This window comes from Aphelocoma coerulescens (assembly GCF_041296385.1).
Source record: "Aphelocoma coerulescens isolate FSJ_1873_10779 chromosome Z unlocalized genomic scaffold, UR_Acoe_1.0 ChrZ, whole genome shotgun sequence".
Taxonomy (NCBI): Eukaryota; Metazoa; Chordata; class Aves; order Passeriformes; family Corvidae; genus Aphelocoma; species Aphelocoma coerulescens.
Genome location: NW_027184085.1, coordinates 28,091,863 through 28,112,661, shown reverse-complemented (window position 1 = coordinate 28,112,661; position 20,799 = coordinate 28,091,863). Strand labels below are relative to the sequence as shown.

The 20,799-nt window shown below is 37.3% G+C and overlaps 1 protein-coding gene across 1 annotated transcript in view; it reads left to right on the top strand.

Moving 5' to 3' along the window:
- The first annotated feature begins 1,283 nt into the window (after nt 1–1,283).
- Nucleotides 1,284–20,799, top strand: part of BRD10 (bromodomain containing 10) — a 54,598-nt gene continuing 35,082 nt past the window's right edge. The window contains exons 1-5 of the mRNA XM_069001210.1: nt 1,284–1,319; nt 1,685–2,250; nt 4,722–4,922; nt 11,593–13,025; nt 20,189–20,265. Coding sequence (XP_068857311.1) covers nt 1,308–1,319; nt 1,685–2,250; nt 4,722–4,922; nt 11,593–13,025; nt 20,189–20,265 — 2,289 coding nt within the window. The 5' untranslated portion in view covers nt 1,284–1,307. The remainder of the gene's footprint in view (nt 1,320–1,684; nt 2,251–4,721; nt 4,923–11,592; nt 13,026–20,188; nt 20,266–20,799) is intronic.

Sequence of the window (20,799 nt, the reverse complement as noted above, 5' to 3'; positions counted from 1 at the left end):
AAAGACATCCAAACTCTGCAAAGTATGACTTCAAATGCCATTTTTTAGAGTTAACACCATAAGTAAGAGGTAACTGTTATCCTACAGCACTTCAGATCCCACAAACCATGAGCAATGCAGCATCAAATGAGGGTCTGTAACGAGGGTGCATCACAAAGACCCTGTCTGTGGAAGGGCTTCCCATTGTGGTCATTCAAGCTATAAGAGGATTTCCTTAAAAGAGAACAATTTTATTAATCATTTCTACTGTCAGAGAGTATGTTTGCACAAGGACTTCTTGCTGCAGTTTTAGATAGCAGCAAGATCACCGAGATGCCAGCAGAGTGTGGGAGCTGCCTATAGCTGCTCTAACGATGTGCTGCCTGAATTTGTCCTGTGGCCGTGGGATACACACAGCACAACACAGACCCGAAGGCCATCCTGTATGTAGCTACACTTGGGTAGACTATTGCATGGATCACTACAGTCTCAATGTCCAATGGCCCTTCTGAGAAGGTTCACCTTCCTGCAGTGTTGGAGGCATTTATTCCCATTAAGAGAACTCCATTGTTAGCAACATCTCTGAGTGATCTCTGAAGAACAAGAATGCTCCTACAGAAGTAGAAGGGGGGTTTTTTTCATGCTCCCTTACATACTTTCTTTCTCTCTCGCTCTCTCTCAGCAGGGTGCCCTCAGCTTTTCGTGTAGGTAGGAATGTGAAAAGGATAATACCAAAACCACACACACATCTGAGTCTCCAGGTGCTTTGCACTGCTGTGGAGACAACAACTACTGTGGAGTTCCTTGGTGCCCGGGAAATGTCCCTTGGGATCTCAGGGGTGAGCAGGACTGGAAGGTGAGTGAGGGCAAACGTGCAAGGACTACAAGTGTACCCCAGGCCAGGTGAGCTTCGTTAGTAGCAGCCTCCCATCAAAAGGCACCAACTCCTAAGGCAAGTCAGGCAGAACCGAATATAGAGCTGAGTGCTTTTGTGAGCTGCTGCCTCGCTTCGACGGCTGAACACTTATGGTGGCACACCTCTGACATGGGACGATAGACCCATTACCTGTCCGAAACCTACCAGCCGCAGCACAGCAGCAGAGCTCTGCGGGGCCGGCGTGCGCTGCCACGGCCACCCGCGCCGAGGGAAAGCGGCGAGAGCAGCCCCGCCCGCCCCGGGCCCGTGAGGGGCTCGCTGCCCCGCCCCGCCCCCACCGCGAGGCACCGCCCCGCCCCCGCCGGCTCCGTGCTGGGCGCTCTCGGATGACGTCACACAGCCCCGGCCTCCGACGCACCCGCAGGTGCGCCGCCGCTGGCCGGGACCGCGCATGCGCGCTGGGGTGAGAGGCGCCGCGTCCCTTCCGGGCCGGGGGGGCCGCGCCCCTCCCTCCCCGCCGCCCGCGCTGCCGCGCGCGCCGCCCGTTACCCGACGGACGCTGAGCGGGGCCGGCACGCGCCGCCTGCCCGTCGGGAGCGCGCGCGCGGCGCGGAGGGAGGGCCCGGCCCGGCGGGAAGGGCGCACGCGGGGGGCGGGATGCGCCGGTGCCGCCGGCGGCGGTGGGGGGAGAAGGGGGCGGGCCCTGAGGGCGAGGGCGCGGTCCCCGGGCGGGCGGGGCCGCGCGCGAGCCCGGTCGGTGCCTCCCCCACGGCGGCCGCGTCCCGCCCCCCGGGCCGGCGGGGCACTGAGCGGTGTCTGTGTGCGCAGGTGAGCCCCGTGCGGATGCGGCGGCCGGGCGAGGCGCAGCGCCGCGGTCCCCGACAGGTGCCGGAGAACGGGCCCGGGGCGGGAGACATGGACTCCGGCGGAGACCTGCCGGTGGATCGGCCCTCGGCCCTTCGGAGCGGGATGGAGGAGCCCGCGAAGGAGGCAGATGGTGCGGGAGGGCAGACTGCCTGGCAGCAGAGCCTGAACCCCGAGCTGCAGCAGGGGTACCGCATCCTGCGCGAGTTCCTGCTGGAGAAGTACCGGCCTCTGACGGCGCCGTTCCTGAAGCCCCTCGCCGATCAGGCATTTTTCGGAGAAGAAGGCGCTGGATCCTTCTCGGGCCGTAAGAGCAGCCAGTCCTTGCAGCAGTTGCCAGCTGGAATATGGCTATTGAAAATGGAAGAGAAATTTTCCAGTGGGCAGTACACAGGGATAGCAGATTTCGTGTGTGATTTCCGGCTCATGCTGGAGACTTGCTACCGGCTGCACGGTGTGGATCACTGGCTCTCCAAACAGGCCCAGAAGCTGGAGATGATGCTGGAACAGAAGCTGGCGCTGCTATCCCGGTAGGTGTAGAAAACTCTATAGGGTCCGTGCCACGTGTTGTTTACATAAAGTAGAACAGGAGGGTGTGTTTCTTTACGTAAAAAGTTTCGTTAAAAGAAAACGGGCATCAAACAAAACCCCACAACAGAAAGAACACTGGAACTTTCAATACTTTCATGCAGATGAACGTTTCCTACTGAGAACTATTCAAATCTTAATTCAAAACCCTTCGGAAATTCCAAACCTCAAAATACCAAATAGAGCACAGCATTTCCTGGCTAAGATTTTCCTTCTGAAAGAAGCCTTTTGTGAACATGGAGGGACACTTGTTTACACAAGATGTCAAATGCTTCTTTCTTTATTTTATTCTGTCGTGAAACTACCTAAACTCTGCATGAATATTTGGCTCTTTGAAATTGTTATTTTTACGATCTGTGAAATTTTTACCGCCCTTAAAATATGTAGGAATAAAATATTAAGCCGAAGTTACCTGCCTTGAAATGGTGTATTTTTTGATAATCATAAAATGAGAGACAATGCTTGACATACTATAGTCTTAAATGGCAAAATGGAAATCATGGTAAGTTGAAATGTAAGTCCCTGGCAGGAACTTTCTTATCAGCCAAAGCAGCTAAAACATAGAAAGCTCTCGAGCTCATAGTGGAAAGCCGAGTTTAAATCACAACTGAAGTACATGCTTTCTCATCAGCATAGGCACAGTTTAGTCATTGTCAGAAAACCGTGGTGGCTTCTTACAGTGAAAAGCCCACCGGTCTTCTGAATGACATCGTATTCTGCATGTAGAAACCAAGAGGTGTTTTTGGTGAAGGATAAAGGTGAGGAAGGAACAGTATTAGGAAACGTGTAAAGCTGTGCATGTCCATCAGCTTTAAGTTTGCTAGTGACACACAGTATGAACTGCCAGCTGGTAAGAACCTTGCTCGTGTAGTAAGAACACTTGAGGAGAGTGGTGAAGAAGTTACCTGAAAGCAGAGTTAATGTATTCAGTGCTGCGGTAGCAACAGTATATTTGACACTGCTTCTGTGTAACAGCAGTTTTGGGACAGTCTGGTAAATCCTAGAAGGGAAGGAGCATGGGGCATGAGGGCAGGAGGGTTCCTAGTTTGCTTGAGTAAAACCTGATTTAAAAAAAAAATACCAGAATTCCTGGCTTAATAGAGTTACTGCAGGCAGATAAATAACCAATAGCAACTTGGAAGATTTGTGCTGTGTTGATTTCTGTATATTGTATGACTGTAACATCTGTACTGTATTGAATTGAGGGGCATTTTGTTGAAGGCTCTTTGTTGAATTAAATGACTCCTCATTGGATTTAGTAGGACCTGAGAATGCTTGATGCCTTTTTATTAGAAACTCTGTGAGAAAGTGTAATTAGTTCATGCACTGTGTTAACAAATAGCAATATAGGTATTTACTAAAAAAATAAATTCAGTTGCTCTTGTCCTTCTTCCATTCAATGCATGGTCTTTTTCAAATAAATATTAGGAAATACTGAACTGTCTAAAAATAGTCTTGCCTCAGTATATAGAGAATGTGTCTTGTATTAGCTCCTCAGATATTTGTTAAGATTTATTCCATATGTCTGTGTGCACTAGCTTAGTAATAAGTTTCTAGTAACTGTAAGTTTAGAGGATTATGGAACATAAAAGTCTCAAAGTTCTTTTACAATTTTTAATCAGACAAATTTGCTTGAAGTGTTTAACATAATTTTATTTGTAAAATGAATTTGAAGAACTACTTCTTGGAACACTCACATCATTACAGCGCAGTGTTTAGGTCAATGATCCCCTTCAAGTGACTCAAGGGAATCAGTCAATATTGGTTGTGTAATTCTTGGATCCTACAAGCCACAGAAAATTACCTTAGAATGAAGATTCCTTTTGAACGGGATTGGATTTTTCTCCTCTGTCCCTCAAATGTTTTCACAGGTGGTGAAAAACTCGTACTAGTTTTAATGAAGTATTTTGAAACAATATAAGAAGAAATGTAACTTTGCAGACAAATTTGTAGCATTTTGTCTTTCATTTTTTGTAGTTTTAAATAGAACAAAACTGGTGTTTAACATACTCTTCCCCAACCTAAAACAACTAATACACCTTTGTGCCCACCATCCAGCCCCCTATTTTTAGGTGTCTGCTAAAAAGGATACTTTCTTATCTTAGGCCTTGTGGAAGTTTTTTCTTTCTAAATACATGTGGATTAAGATAGATAATTCAATCTCCAAATAATATTTGGTAATTTGTAGTAAATATACACTGTTTTTAACTGGTGTGTAAACATAGGTCGTATTAGTGTGTTGGGTTTAAGTTTAAAATTTAATAAAGGAACTTTCAAAGTGGAAAAAATGACAGGTGAAAAAATAACTTTTTATCTGAGTAAACATGCTCAATTCATAGTTCGTAGGCTAGGTGTTGATGTGTCACTGGTACAGAAGTTTGTAGTTGTGAATTGGATTGCTTTTTTCTTCTAGGCATTTAAGAGAGAAAACATCATTAGCTGTAACATCTAGAGGATGCTATGGGCAGGAGGATGAGAAAGCAACAGCATGCATTTCTACAAGACGTCGTTCCACGCCTCGAAATTTAGTAGGCCTGTCAACAGGCATGTTTGAGTCTGTGATGGTTCAGGTTCTAAGACAAGAGGAGCAACTGAGAGCAAAAGAGGAAAAGAGGTAATAAGCAAAACTGCTTTGCTTTAGTTTTAAATCATTGTATTGTCCTAAAGATATGAAGAGGCTTTTTAGCTTTTTCTAAAGAGGCTAGCTCCTTATGGCTTTTTTAGGTAAATAAATGTTGTGGTGCTCTTATGGTCTTAAGTTCATTACTTCAATACAGTGCATACACAAAACAAAAAATTAGTACTGCTTCCTTGAAAAATTGCTGAAGTCATTTAAGCTTTGAATTAAATTACAGATGCTCTTATTTTAGTGTTGTGAAACTTCTAATATTAACTAAAAGCATCCACAGTAATTTCCTGCTAATGCACTTACAGTTTCTCATACGTATCCTTGGACAGTTTTTCATGCAACAATTAGATTAAAAACTACCAGAATGCTTAACTACAGTCTAATTTCATGATCTTGTCACTGCTTCCCTCACTGACAGCCAGAAGCAAATTATCTCTGCCAGTGCCACTGCTGTTACCTCACTGATGTGGCATTTCAGCTTGTCAGTTAGGTAACAACTTTAGATAGTATGTGTAAATAACTCTGCGATTTTGTGGTCTTCTTAAATTTAAGAGAGAAATAATTCTAGGCAGTGTTTAATGTTAATGTGTTTCACTTTGAGGAAAGTGAACCTTATAAGTTTGTATACTTTAACAGTAATTTGAGTGACTGTCTGAACATGAAGCAAAATGGTAAGACAGTATTTGCTTTAGGAAGCAAAATGTTTCTAGCTTTTTCCAAAGTTTACAGCTTTGTAGACTTTTTCCCATATGTAACCAGCTCACTCTTAATTTTGCAGGTAATCTTCATTTTCAACAGATTTGGAGCTTTATGGCTGACTTGACTGTTAGTACTTTTTTCTCTAGAACTTTCTTCTTTCTTCTAAGCCAATAATCTTCTAATCACACTTTGCAAAAAAAAAAAAAAAAAAAGATCAAAGATTTGTTTCTTTGGTAAAATTCTCTTGAATTTTGCTCAACTCTGTGTTCTAAAACTCAGAATTTGATAACAGTTTTATGGAAAAGGACATTTTGATTGGATTTTAATTCACTGATAGAGTCTGTAGAACAGTTTACCAAACAAAGTAAAAATTATGCTTTCATACACCTGTTTTAAGCACATTGCTGCAAAACTGTAGTAAACTGTTAAATCTGTGTATCTGGATATACTCAAAAGTCCCAGAACCTATGCAAAGGATGGTTGATTCTACAGAATGTTCCATGATAACAGAAAAAGACCACGACTAGCTTGCCTCTTTACACCTTAAAATTTTGAACCGTACCACTTATTAAGAGGCAATAAAAATCTGTCAGTAGATAGCTGGTTCAATGGGTTTTTGACTTTCTTGACCTCCTCAAGTAATCATGCTTTGGATATCTTGTCTAAGTTTTCTTGCCTAATCGCACCATGTTTTCAAAGTAATTTGGACCTCTCTGTACCAATTGTTTCCCAACTCACCAAAAATGTTTCCAAAGTTTTTGAGCAGTTTTATGAAAAGGGCTTGGAAATTGGAAGGCCTGTAAAATTCATTGTACATTTCCAGTGGAGATCACATTTTATAGTGTATATAAATTTTCAAAGTGATGCATATATAAATGCACATACTTTCAACACTATTTTTATTTGAAAATGTATTGCAACTTTCTAAACTTACTTTGGCTTATTGCTAAAGCATGTATTATGTTATTAAGAAGAGAAAATGGTTATTCTACTTTTTTTTTTGCTTTTTTAGAAATCTGGTACACTGAGGTTGGAACAGAAGAGGTACTTTCTAAACAATATGGAAGATTGCAGCCTTGGGTATTTTAGTTGGAGAGCACAGTACTGACAAATCAGTTATGTTTGGATAGGCAGCACTTGCTCTTCACCCAACTTTCAGATGAGTTATCAGGAACATAAAGAAAAGGGCTCCATTTCTGGCCGTCTAGTGGGTTACTCAGTGTGCTTGTACTTACTAGCCATAAATTATCTTAGTTTAGAATGTCTAAGAGTTGCATGCTTTCAGTCCCAAATAAATAAGGGTATAAATGCAAGGGCCTTTCTACATAACTTAGCCTCATATCTAAAGAAATTGTCTGTTGAAGTCCAAGTTTATATATAAATTCTTTGTTTTAGATGTTTAGGTACTGTCATAAGACACAAGCACCTTATGATGAGAATTAAATAAAACTAAAATTAAATATTCAAAAATATAAACAAATATTATAATGCATATTGTACAGAAATAAAAATAAAATACAAACTAAATTTGTAAATTAAATCCTTAAAATAATGTTTGATTATTTCTTCCCCACAAAACCCTTGAAATTGATTTTGTGAGCTTTTTTCAACTGTATATTTTGGAAGAACATGCTGAAGTGGGATTTTTATCTTCTCTTCTGCAGTTATCTTCAGGGAAATTCTACTTCAAATCCATTCGTTACTGTTGTTATATAGGTATCCTTTGTTGAGAGTTCTCTTTTTCTTGTAATTTATCCATTTCTTGCACAATCAGTTACACTTTTCTTTATGTAATGTTTTGTAACTTTCCCCTGGTGATACATTCATAATGGTAGACTCAACATGTGAAAAACTGAGAAAATATCATTGCAAAGCTGATTTCACTATTTTGCACCTAATAGTTTTTGTACAGTGGAAGAAGCACTTCCTCTCCTGCCAAAGTACATATATGACAACATCTGATTTATTATTATTGTCAGTCTTGTTTTTAAGCATTCCTTTTGTTCAGTTGTTGTAATTGTCAGAATATTGACTATATTTTTCGAATTATTAATTACTTTTCTATGAGTTTCTACCCAGTTGGTTGGCTACACGCTAAGTAAGTAACAAATCAACTAGTTTACATATTAGTTAACAGTAAGTAATTGTGGAATTATTTTATAATTGGAAATGCGTGACTAGTTAGATACTGAAATACAAAGGTAGATTCCTACTGAAATTTTCAAAACCACCAGTGAATGGCAGATAATTAACTGGTTGATTTCAGTGGGAATTAAGTGTCTGTGTGGCTTTAGTTCGTTGAAAATTATGCTAGGCAGTTCTGTGTCTTTACCATCTCTGAAAACATGATCCTGGGATAAGTTTCAGACATGCTCATTAAAACATTTAGAGAATTGAATTCTGGCTGCAACTTGGTAATTTAATTAAGGAAATTGTGGAACAAGGTATGCCTATATAATCGGTTTTGCTTTTTATGAGGATGTTAGTATGGAATTAACTGGCTTCTATGAAAAAATATAGAGTATGTAATAATATGATTTAAGATATTGGGGGTACAGAAATAAGGTTGCATGGACATCTCTAAATTTAATATCTTCTGATTACTAAATCTTGGTTTAGTTTAGAATAATATGTATTGCTAGTCTGTATGTAACTTTCTGCTTTATTTTTTAAAAGAAAATTTGAAAAAACAAGTTATTGTAGAATTAAAACAGTTCTCTGTGTCTTGTCATTAGATTCCAGTGTCTGACCTTTTACCAGTGAATCAACACCTAAGTAGGTTAGAAATGATAATTGGGAGAACAAAGTAAAATCTAGTCTTTGTCTCCTTTCCTCACCAAGAAGTCTCCTGTTGCAAGCAAGAAGGAATTCGCTGGTGATTTGTGTCTGCTGCCTTAAATAAGGGAGGAAATTATAAGAAAAGTAGTGAGTTATGTCTGGACTCTCTTTTAGGTGTTATCTCTACTTGGGTATCACGTTTGATGGGTTTTAAGGTCAGATGCCACACGAGAGCTGCAAAACAACTGATGCAGGTGTGTTCTAGAAATATGGCTGTTGTTAGTCTAGGAAAGTCAGCTTCACCTTAGAATAGTTCTGCTATTTCTGTAAGTCCAATACATATCTGCAAACATATTTCTGGTAAATGTAAATGAAAGTATGAAACAACAGGGTTTTTTACAGCTGCTGTCGGCATAAAAGCCAAATTTGTATGTCCAGAGAATTTCTCAGTGTAAAGATATTTGTGCCACTAAAATATCAAATGTCTTTCTCTTACCCCCCTCTCCAGTTTCTTTCTTCCTTCATCCCTGCTCCCTTGCCCTGTCTCCTATTCCCTCTTTACTTCCCTTTATCCTCTTAAAAAAACCACCCCAGGAAAAGGCTGTGCCCTCCAAAAGATGCTAGCAGGAAGACTTCAATAATGAAGATATGAAATTTTTTCTTGAATGTCTGCTGAGAATGGAATGACAACAGATATTATGATAAAACAACAGTGTAAAAACAAGGAAAAATTTTTACTAGTGAAAAAACTTATATTTTTCTTTTTAAAGAACCTTTTTAAGCGTTCTTAAAAGTGATACAGTAATTGTAATTTTATCTAGACAGAGGTGAATCTAGGGTATTGTATTTATTTTGATAATCCTGCTTTGATTTAAATTATTACTTGGTAAGAAGTTGAAACTCTTTGCAAAGATGGTATTTTTGCATCATCTACAGCTTTTTTTTATTAGACAATACTGAAATGCTATTGTTTCTACATATGTTCCATCTCACCATGTACTCACTGATTTAGTCTCATTTCCATATTATGTTAATAGGTTTCACACCTTTTGAACGCAGGAGGTTATTAGGAAGTATGTCATACATTTAGGAGGAATGAGGGAGTGGGATCCAGGAGTGCTATGAGATTTACATTTGAGACCACTCTGCTTAATATCATTTCTCCCTCTGCCTCACTTGGACATTAGTTATTTTTATTTATTATTTTCAGTTATTTTTATTTATTATATCAATGCAATATTAGCACATTGAAATAGAACATAAATCAGAATAAAATAATGCCCACTTTACCTGTGCAAGTAGTATTGTTGAATTTAGTGATTTATTCACCAAGAATGGCTAATAAGATTTTGTGCTGAAAAGTGAGATTTTTTTTTTATATTCCATTCTTTATATGTCATAATTTATATTCTATTCGATGCAGTTAATGCTGCATTGGGAGACTGAAGTTAAGAATTTACTGACCTGTTTGCTTTTACCTTTTTTGTTTTACATGAGTCTGTCTTTCTGCACTTACTAGATGTTTCAATAACAAGAATGCACGTGTGTGGTATTAAAAATTTTTGTTCTAAGTATGGTAACAAGTCACTGAAAATTTAATTTGATTATAGAATATAAAGTATTCGGTGGAATCATAACTGTATTTTATGTTATTTTGCATACATATGACATGTTTCTCCTGTGCTGATACTAAAATATGGGCTAAGCTAGGTTTGTTGCATTTTTTACATTGTTAAGATAGCTAGTCAATAGTTAATGCTTGAAATCATGCCCTTCAAGCTAGAAGCCACTATTAGCTTCATGTTGTCAAAAGAAACAATTTATCATTTCTCTTTTGCTGAATTTGGAAGACATTGATGCTTTGAATGGATACATGACATTTATTTGCTACTTGTTTATGAAGAAATAAAATTGGAGGTTTGCAATTTGGAAATGAGGATGTGTAAATTCTGGTAGCAGGTCACATTTGTGTAAGAGTTAGATTATAGTTTTTACCAGTGATAGAAACTTCAGAGAAAAAGGTAGGAGAAGCTTAGGATGAGCTCTAATGAATTTTCTGTAAGTGCAGCTATATCCTAATCCTGTCTTTTGGAATCTGGTCATGCCTTCAGGCAAAAATGTTAGTGCAGCATTAAAGAAAATATCCTTCTGTTGGTAATCTTTGATATTTGTGTGATTCATTCAGATATCTAGTTTTCTGCTTTGGAAATAAATTAACATATATTCTGTTTTAGATAGATGGTAAGCTGCATGTAATTGATTATCTGAAATGGAAGCATTTCTTTTTCTGACACTTGTTGCCCTTAAATTTCATGATGAATTTACAAATAAAAGCAATTAGAAGTTCCCAGTCTATCATATGAAGTTTACATATTGCTGTCACATTTCCTCTTGCTAGTGTTTTGTGTGGACTCCCAGATTACTCAGAAGTTTTTAGAGGCCTCTGATTACTGATAACCTCTTTCTCTGAATGCACGTTACTTCTGCTCTATCCTGTTTTTTAGATAGGGGGACCAGAGCTGAATACATTTTTTCAGGTGAGGGCAAACCAATTAATGTAATAACATTTTATTTTCGGTATTATTTTCCATCACATTCTTCATGCGTCCTGATACTTGTTTCTTTTTTGACCACCATTGCAAGCTAACTTGTAGCACGCCCTTGGGTGGGAGGGAAAATGGCTGTTGTGCATTTAAGTGAAGGACTTTGTATGTACACTTGTGGGCTGAGCAAGGAAGGTACAATGCAGGTGATGCAAGCCACAGGGCAACCATTTGAAAACGAGATTTACCTGGAATTTGTTTCAGAGATTTTTACATGGATAGTTTGTTGGAAACACTTAATTCTGATAAAAAAGGGTTGGGGAAGGAAATACATTTTTGTTAAAATCCAAAAATCTAAAGAACTCAAACTATTGATATTTGCCAGGCTTTTTTCTAACCTTTTTCCCTTTTTTAAACTAGTGGTGATAGAAACAAAAGACTATAAATTCCCATTTTGGTCCAGTGATGTGTTGTGCACTGCAAAGTAAGACAAACTGAAGTAAAACTTCAGTTTTACTGTGCTCTTTATTACTTCAAGAGAAATATGTTTGTCATACTGTAGTTTTGGGTTTTTTTCTCCCTCATTTCTTTTTGTTCACCCAATATCTGAATTTTCATGAAATTTCTTTTAATAGGCAGAGAGATCAAGAAAGAAAAGAAGCAGAAGAAGCTACTCAGAAAGAAATAGAAGAATGGGAAAAATCACTTTTAGCTCAAGCAGCACCTACAAGGATGGAGACAATGTGGGAGATTCCATCTATTGGTCATTTTCTTTGTTTAGCACAACAGATTTTAAATTTACCTGAAATAGTATTCTATGAATTGGAACGTTGTCTTCTGATGCCTCAGTGTAATGTTTTTTTATCTAAAATAATGACTTCTTTGTTAAGTCCTCCTCATCGCAGATCTACATTACATCGCAGGCCTACATTTTCCTACAGGACTTGGGAAGCAGCACTCAGAAAGAAAGTGCAACACTGGTATACCATTGTAGGGCAAACTGACAATCCTAATGGTGCTGCAGAAAAACTTGGATTATGTCCCCAGTTTTTCAAAGTGCTTGGAGAAGTTAATCCCTTGGGGGAAAAACCATTTCATGAGCTACCATTCTACCAAAAAGTATGGCTGCTAAAAGGTCTCTGTGACTTCGTGTATGAAACACAAAAGGATGTTCAGGATGCGGTGCTAGGTCAGCCTATCCATGAATGCAGAGAAGTAATTCTTGGTTATGACTGCTTGGAGAATGCATATGTTCACTTTCCACAGTTCTGTGGTGCAGATGTTCGAATTTACAAACAAAAACCTTTTCAGGCTCCTGAATTCCCATCTCTTCCCATCAAAGTTAAAAAAGTGCCACGTATTAAATCAGAAAGAGTAAAACATGAATACGGAAGCAAAAGCAATGGGGAGATCAGTTCTGCTGGTAGAGGACTGCTGTGTCATTCCAAGACAGAAGGAGAGAAAAGTATGGACTCCATTGTTACCTGTCCAGAAAAAAAAACATGTTTAGGTAGCTTTAGAGTCACTACAGAGGAGATGAAGATTGACTGTGAAATAAAAGCCTCAAGAGTTTGTGACATCAAAAAACCTGGTTGTTTTATAGAGAACTTCAGGAATTTGATTACTTCAGGAGAGATTGTTGATATGGGTGGTCACCCTAGTTCGGAAGAAGTAACAGATGTGGAGAATGGACAAGGTTGCACTGAAATGGACGGAGTAAGGTCTGAGCTGAGTCTGTTAGAGGAGAACACACTGAAAGCTTGCCAAATGCACGTCAACGGCACTTATAATGACAACCAAGACAGAAATTACCATGAATCTACTAAAGAAGTGGTGCTAGGAACCTCACTGCAAAATAATAGGAAACTAAGTAAGATGCTGGCAAAAAAAAAGAAAAAAAAAAAAAAGAAGTTGAAGGATATTCTGAATGAAAATCTACAGAGAAAACTTGATGACTTGCAAAGAAAGCGTGAGATTCATCTTCATTCATTCAAATCATATAAATCTGAGATCCAGAACAAGTTGTTTATAATTAAAAAGAAAGCAAAACATAAGAAGCACAAGTCTGGTAAGTTGACGTTTTTACTTACAGTAAAAATTAGGAGGACACAGATTTTTTTAAAGCTTTTTTCCTTAGTTGATAAGTCTACATTTTATTTTGTGAAAAAGCAGAACCTTATTGCATTAAACAACTTGGATATTGATTTTAGAGTCAAAGTTACCTCCCTGATAACACAAGCATATAAAACATCAGCTGATTAAACTGTGATTAATTTGCAGAATGTATCTTTAGAGAACATAATTAATTGGAAGACTTCACTTGTTGCAAAAAATATTGAGGAGAATGAATGTGACTGACTGGTTAGCATCAGAGAGTGTCACTTGAAGGCATTTTGTGGTATATTACCACAAAAATGGTAATTATATTACAGTGATTGTGGAAATGTTTCTCCCCTTTTTGGTAATACTACCTTGTCCAAATTATGAAGAAACACAGAGTAATTACATGAGATCATAAATCTAAAATCACTCAGTGGAACTGTGCAGTCTTAGGTCACCGAACAGTACTGCTTTGACTGTGGGCCTGATTGAGTCCAACAATAGGGATGCATCAGCGTCAGATTTTATGCTGACGACGTTTTTGTTACAGAATTGGATAGCATCTAGTTAAGTGTTTCAGGTAAGTGATATACAACCCAGATTTCAGTTAACTCATTGGAAAATTTCAAAGGTATTTGCAAACAGTAAAGTTACAAAATCCTTAAGTCAGTTTGAATTGTTCAGGTAGCTGTAGTGTTTTTGATGTCAAGTGAAGCACCAAAGAAGCTTCATCCTGTTGAGTCCTGGGCTGAGTTATTTGTGCTAGATTTTAGCAGACTTCTTCAAACATTATATTTTTTGAAGTGTGAGGCTGCTCTTCAGAATGGTGTAGACTGACAGATAAATACTGGATTTCATCTGAAAAGCAGAAAGCCAAAACCAAGAATCTGGGTGACAAAAAATTGTCTTCTGTAGAGTAAGAAGCTAGCCAAGATCTGCTGGCAGTGCATTTAGCTAGAAGTCAAAATCTAAGGCTGAGAGAACAAGTAATATTTAGATCCTAAATATTTGCACATAACATCCAAAGAACTGTTTTACCATTTAAATCATAAATTCCTCCTTCCAAAATATTTCACTGCCCACATCTAAACAGAGACTTTAGGAGTTGCAGTTGAAGTTCATATATGTAGTATTCAGGGAAACTAATGTATTTTACATTCACCTTTGTGACTGTTAGTTCCATAAATGTGTCACTGTTTTCATTCTTCTTAAAACCAAGCAAACTGAATAATAACCCAAATGGCAAACAAGGACTCTAGTTTATGGAACTGTTGTTCTTTATCTCCTGATATGTTGAGGCATTTCCCATCTTACTCTGACTACTTCTTCATTTGACCTTGCTGGAGAAAATTTTGCAATAACTTTACAGCATTGCAAGAAAGCACTTTTTTTCCTATGGTTGTTAAATGTCCATTGCTCCTGTAGCTGCTAGGCTGAAATGGGTAGGATTGGATTCAACTAATGCTAATACCTTCTTGTTTTGTAGTATTTCATAATGTTTAAGGCTAAGTAATACTTCTTAAAGATTGTCTGAAATTAAATCTTCTATTTAAAGATTCCCTTACAATGTAGAGCAGAAAAAGTGATTTAGTAAATCTTGTTCTGAGTCCACAAAGACACTTGATTTAAATCTGATCCTAGCCGTAGTAACTCTTTACAATGTTCTTTAAAAGTACAGTGAATAGAAGAGAACATCAGGAATGTAAAAGTGAATACCTTTCATTAGTTTTCAACAATTTTTTTTTCCCCTGCTGTTAGTTGTCTTAGGCAGCTAAAAGTAACTGAGTCACAGTTTGTGGTTCTATTGGGATGATTTGCATACTCCTGACTTGCTGTGGCAGTGGTACCCATCATGAATATAGAATGGTCAGACAGTTTTTCCATCTGAAAACCTCACAGAAATATTGTGAGCAAAACTTACTGGAGACTACAGCTATGTTACGACCTTTACCATAAGACACAGTTTTCTTACAGTTTATGAAAAGGTATAACCACTTTACTGAATGTCTTTGAAACAAGGTGATGGTTATTATTGTGGCAGTGTTCTGTGTCAGTATTATTGACAGAGTAGTACTGAACGTAATGGAAAGACAGAATCAGAGAGAACAGTTCTGTAAACAACTGCATGCTATGCATTCATTTTTGAATGTTATTTTCTTACTGGAGTTAGATAAATAAAAGTTTCAGTGCAAGGCACAGTACAAGAGCATAAGAATCCTACAATTGCATGTTTGAAAAGGGGATTGGATGAAATTCAGAACATCTGTAGGGTTGAGAAAATAGGAGGGACCAGAGGCTATATGAAATAACTGTGATGTGCCTGAAAGAGAGGTTGAAGTAAGTGTAAATTGAATCTCTTTTATTCCAATTGGTATAGAAAACACCAGTACAGCACACTAGTTTAGAAGAACCTTGGTCGTAAATTCCATACCCTGTACTCATGCTCTGGAAGATTCATAATAGTCTGCCTGCTTGAAGTCAATTTTACTATATATTTTATTTCTTTAGAGTACCATTGCATTTTGTGTGTGAAGTCAAACATTGCTTGAACGTAAGAAAATAAATTTAACAGCCTTGCAGCAACTTTGTAGTGCCTGGTTTACTGTCCTTGGGAGTTTAATCTTCAGAAGTCTTTTGGAGACTTTTCAGTGTTGTAAAAACTTTGTCGTGTTGTCAAGCCTGTAGATAAAGGAACAGCCTGTTGATCATGTTGAAACATTGTGAGGTATTCCAGCAAGTTGTAACAATGTACTCCATGCATTAAGCTTCAGTGCCGCTGTCTTCAGAGATACAGGTTTTATAGGGTTTCTTTACGTTGTTCCGTAAATCAGCAATATTAATGCACTTGTTCGGACTGACTTAGCTCATTTGACTATGTAAAAGTGTATGCTGTGTCAATATGGAAGTTTCAAAATGTAATAATGCTTCATTTTCCAGATTGTACCATGTTGTATTTTCTAAAAGAAGAGCTGTTGGAAGCAAGATAGAAGAATAGGAGAGTAAAAGGAAACAGGATATGCTCAGTAGTTGCCAAATCTTTGAAAGACATGAAGTGTGTCTTACAAATTTGTTAACAGAAAGATACAGGGCCTGTTATTTAATTTGAGAACACTGCAGTTGCTGCTAGAATGTAATGAAAAAAGAGAAATTCTTGCAGTTGGACAGGGCTAACTTAACTGTATTCTACCATGACAAATACTTCTGAGTTAGTGTTTGATATTAAAAACATCTGTTGCCCCATCTGGGATAACAATAATCTGCTCTATATCCAACAAATAAGTGGCATTCTTATAAAAATAATTATTAAAATAAGTATTTATTCAAAATTGCTCTGTGTTGTCACTTTATAATTTGAAGCATGGATTGGCATTGCTTTTGTTCTTCAAGGAGAAGCCACAAGAACTCAAATAGCAGAGTTCACAATAAAAAGTTTTACTAGATCTGTAAAAAAGTTTCTGTTTTCAAATCAATTGATCCCAATGTGAACAAGTTATAAATAGGTTGTATTGTTCTGATCTTGCTGAAGTAATTTACAAGTGTCAAGAGCATTTTTGGGGTTTAGTGTTTTATTAGTCTCATTTTTTTGCCCCTAAACTAGTACTAGAAGAGATCTGAATTACTTCTTTGTTTCCCCTTTTTCACCTTTAGATGCAAGACCAACTTGAGATGGTTTATGTTTTAGTTGCATTTAATTTCTCTAGTGTGTTTTTTGGATGCTCATAATTAGTGTTCAGTTCCTAGTTGTTATGTTACTTTATTAATTGCTTGTATATCTATTCACTGATATTATCTGTAGAATTTGTTTTGGCTTGAAACGAAAACCTATAGCAGTCAGGTATCTCCTGCACCTACTGAATTTAAGTTTAATGTATAAGAATTTTCACAGAGCTGGCTACGGGGCTCTTGGTTAATAAAATGTTGATTTCCTGTGAACTCCTTTTGGGGATGAGATGCCTCATTGTCTCTTCCACTCTGAACTGAAACCAACTGAAGTGTGGAGCCTCATTGTCTCTTCCACTCTGAACTGAAACCAACTGAAGTGTGGAGCCTTTTGGAAAAGGCTGTGTGGAGACATAATTAGTAATTATATCACAGTAAATTGTTAGTAAATGTAAAGTTACACAGGAATGTCTTTCAATGTGGGAAGGAAGCAGGCTGAGTTGAATTGAGTCAGTGAACTAAACAGATTATGTATATGAGATTCTTAATTAGAAATACTTTTCTAGTAAGGACTTAGGGTTCTACTAAGGTTTAATAAGGTTCTAATAAGGTTCTAAGGTTTTTCTAATTTATTGCTTTTAGTCAGCAGTTAAATATATTTGTAATTGAGTATGCTCTGAAAGGTACAGTACACCATGATTCAAAATGCACTGTGATCTAACTGCTCTCAGAAACATTACTTGATCTGCTCAGGAATTAATATAAGCCCTTGAAATAGTTTCTTCACCTGGGGTTATGGGCCAAAGATCTCTAGCAGACCTCAGTGAAGTGATTTGAGAAGTTGCCTCTCACTAGTGATTTTGTTAACCCAGTCAGGGTTAGTAGCTGGGTGTGTATAACCAATTACATAGACAAGATACTTAAGTTTATTACACGGTTGCAAGTCTGGATGCTAAGAGGAAATCCACAAAACCATCACACCTCTGGGTTACAAAGATGGGTTTTTATACACTTTTTAATAATGTATTTCACCTATGTAATACATATGAATTATGGATAACTGCCAGTTGTGAAAGATTTGGTTTTGTTACCACTGTTTGAAGCTGAGAAATGATTTTTGGAAAACCATACACAAGTTTTTTTTAAAGGGAGAAATTACCAGTACTACCACTGCAACTTCTTTCTAATATCAATTTTGTATTTTAAAAGGGTGTTACTGAGGCGGAAGATGAATTTGCTGTAATTAGTTTGCTGTATATATTAATTCTCTCCCTTCACACAAATATCTGTAGCTTTTTCTTAGCTTTTAATTCATGATATCAAAAAATGCCTGCACCATAGGACATCTGGTGTCAAAAAGATGGGAAAAAGACTGTGTTGCTGGTCTATACAGATTCATGCTTAGCTCGCACAAGTTACTAGCCTGGGAGTTGTGTAGGTCTTTTGGTATATATTCCAACAGGTATGCTTCATGATATGTCAGATTCTATTTTTATTTTAATGACGTAAGGCTCATATTTCTTGTGCTTCTGGACAAGAATTCTTGGTGTGTCTGTATCTCCATGTATTTCCTACTTCATGCTTTTCAGCTTTTCATGCTGATGTGAAGGAAGAAATGTTTATTTTATTTGGGTTTCTAATTATTTGTAACTCTTTCTAAAAATTTTCCTCGTCATTTTCATAAGGATATATCGGGGAAAAGAGGATATTTCTGTTTAACTGTTACATCTTGAATTATACTGCATCATACATCATGTAGCACTGGATGCTGAAAATTGTCAAGGAAATACTTGTTGAAAAATATGTTGAAAGTGTTCAAGTAAAATGAAAATTTTATTTTAAACATATTAAAATTTTTCTTTTTTGTAAAGAAGCAAGACAGTCTAGCTGCCTTATTTTTTTGTCTTTTCATTTTATTTCCAGATAACATTTTTTTACAGGGCTATAACAACGAGCCGCCATATGACTAGACTTCTTTTTGAGTCAGTTTGTCAAGAAAGCTTCTAAGTGTTAGCTTTAGTTCATTCAATGAACAGCACTGTTCTCAGTAGTAGCACGCAGCTGTATTCATAAAGTGTATAACAAAAATGCTGGCTTTTTTGCCCATTGTCAGAATGTTTGGGTTATTGTTCTAATAAATAAGCTTCTCTGTGTTATCACTTGCTCTCTAATGTGAAATATATAAGTGTTTGGTTTTGGTAGTTGAGGGCTCTTTAATTTTTTTAATATGTTTGGTATGGGGAGTTTCTAGGTTGTTTTATTGATTTTAATATAGTTTGATTTTGTGTGGAGTTTCAGCTATAGATTCTTCAAGCCGAGTGCCTTGTCCCATAGCTGTGTTTATTTCAGAGTCAGGTAAGACGTTCAGGAAATTCACAGTGTAATAAACTGGAAATATAGTTGCATAGGCATCTATAAATATTTGTATGTACATGTGCATACACATATGCACACACCTAAAGCATCTGTTAGGAAGAAGGTTAAGTGCAATTTTTGCCAATATTTTCATTCATATAAATATCAAATCTGCCTGTGCTTATTACCAAGTGTCTGCAATCATGCTAGTTGACAACAAATTCTACATTGTATGATTATTTTCTTCATGCTCTCTCTTTGTTTAAGGTTTTTAATTATTGTTTAGGATTCCAGAATGTGAACAAGTGATAATGTTAGAGTGATGGTTTTGGCCTGAGTGAACAAGTCAAAAGTGATCTTGTTCAAATTTATGGTATGAATGTAGAAATAACCATATAAGAAACCTTGCTGTCTTGCTGTGACATAACTACTTGATTTGAGAAATGTATATGACTTGTGAAGTCTGATACTGTAGGCAGTAGAGCACTTGCCTTACCTTCAAAGAGATTTTTTGTTACATCCGGGTTTGTATATAGCACAGCTGCATGTGAAGTGCACTATAGGAAGTTGTTTGCATTCTTCTAAAAATGTTAGGTATTGCCACAGGCAGAAGAAACAAATCAGTCTGATTTCCTTGGTAAATTCAGTATGTTCGATCAGGAATTTCTAGATACTGCTTGTCTTTTGAGTGTGTCTTTTTACTATTAGATACTGAGATCCCAGATCCTAATGTGATTCTTTACAGTGTTAGAGAAAAAAATCTTGCAGGTAAGATGCTATATTTCTTATGTTTGTGCCTTAAGTTCTAGATTTCACTTCTTTCAGAAGAGTGGTGTGAATGTTACTTTTATGACTTAGATTTTTAGAGGCTGTATTATTGAAATTGTAGTAGGCTTTTTCTTTTTTTTTCCTTCCACCCCACACAAAAGACTGCAGTACACAGATACTTGTTTAATGTTTGCTTCTGCTGAGTCTAGTTCTTATGCATCGTGTTTACATGCTTTACTGAAAGCTATCATCAGTTGCAGTTTAACTTTCAAGTCTGTATGTAATTTGGTTTTATTAATAAAGTAAAACAAACAGCATTATGAAGCTTTTCTCTTTTAATCTTACAAGGAAAAAAATCGCTATCTAAAAAAGCAATCACAAAGAAGAGGAAAGGTGTCAGAAAGTCTACCATACCAGAATTTCAGGTAAATTATTATTTTAATTTTTGTTTTAAGCAGTTGAAATCTGAATGTCTGTTAAATAAATCCTTTAGTTTCTGATGGAGACCTTGCAAATATTAACTGAAGCTTCTTCTAGTTTTAAAGGCTTAAACTGATAGTATTTTTAGAAGTACATTTCACCTTCTCTTGGTAAAAAACATTTTACAATTTTTATTATATGCAGCTTGAACACTATTTTCAGTGTTGTTTATGATCCTAGATATATCTGTTACAGTATAAAACCTGTAAATACTAGGACTTGTTAAAAACATTTTCAAGGTAGATGTAATTCTCTGGGATAAAATTACTTGGTTTTGTTTGAGGTGTGACAATGTGGTTCTTGAGCTGAAATTTGGCTTGGTTAACTGAAGGACTTGCAAGATAAGCAACAGTGCTCACCCTGCTTACAACTGTTATTCCTTATCACCATGTGATTTCTAGGCCTCTAGGATCTCTTAGGCTCTAGAAAGCACCAAGAGTATGAATTATGCTAGTACGGTTTTATGGTGCTGTAGTAGA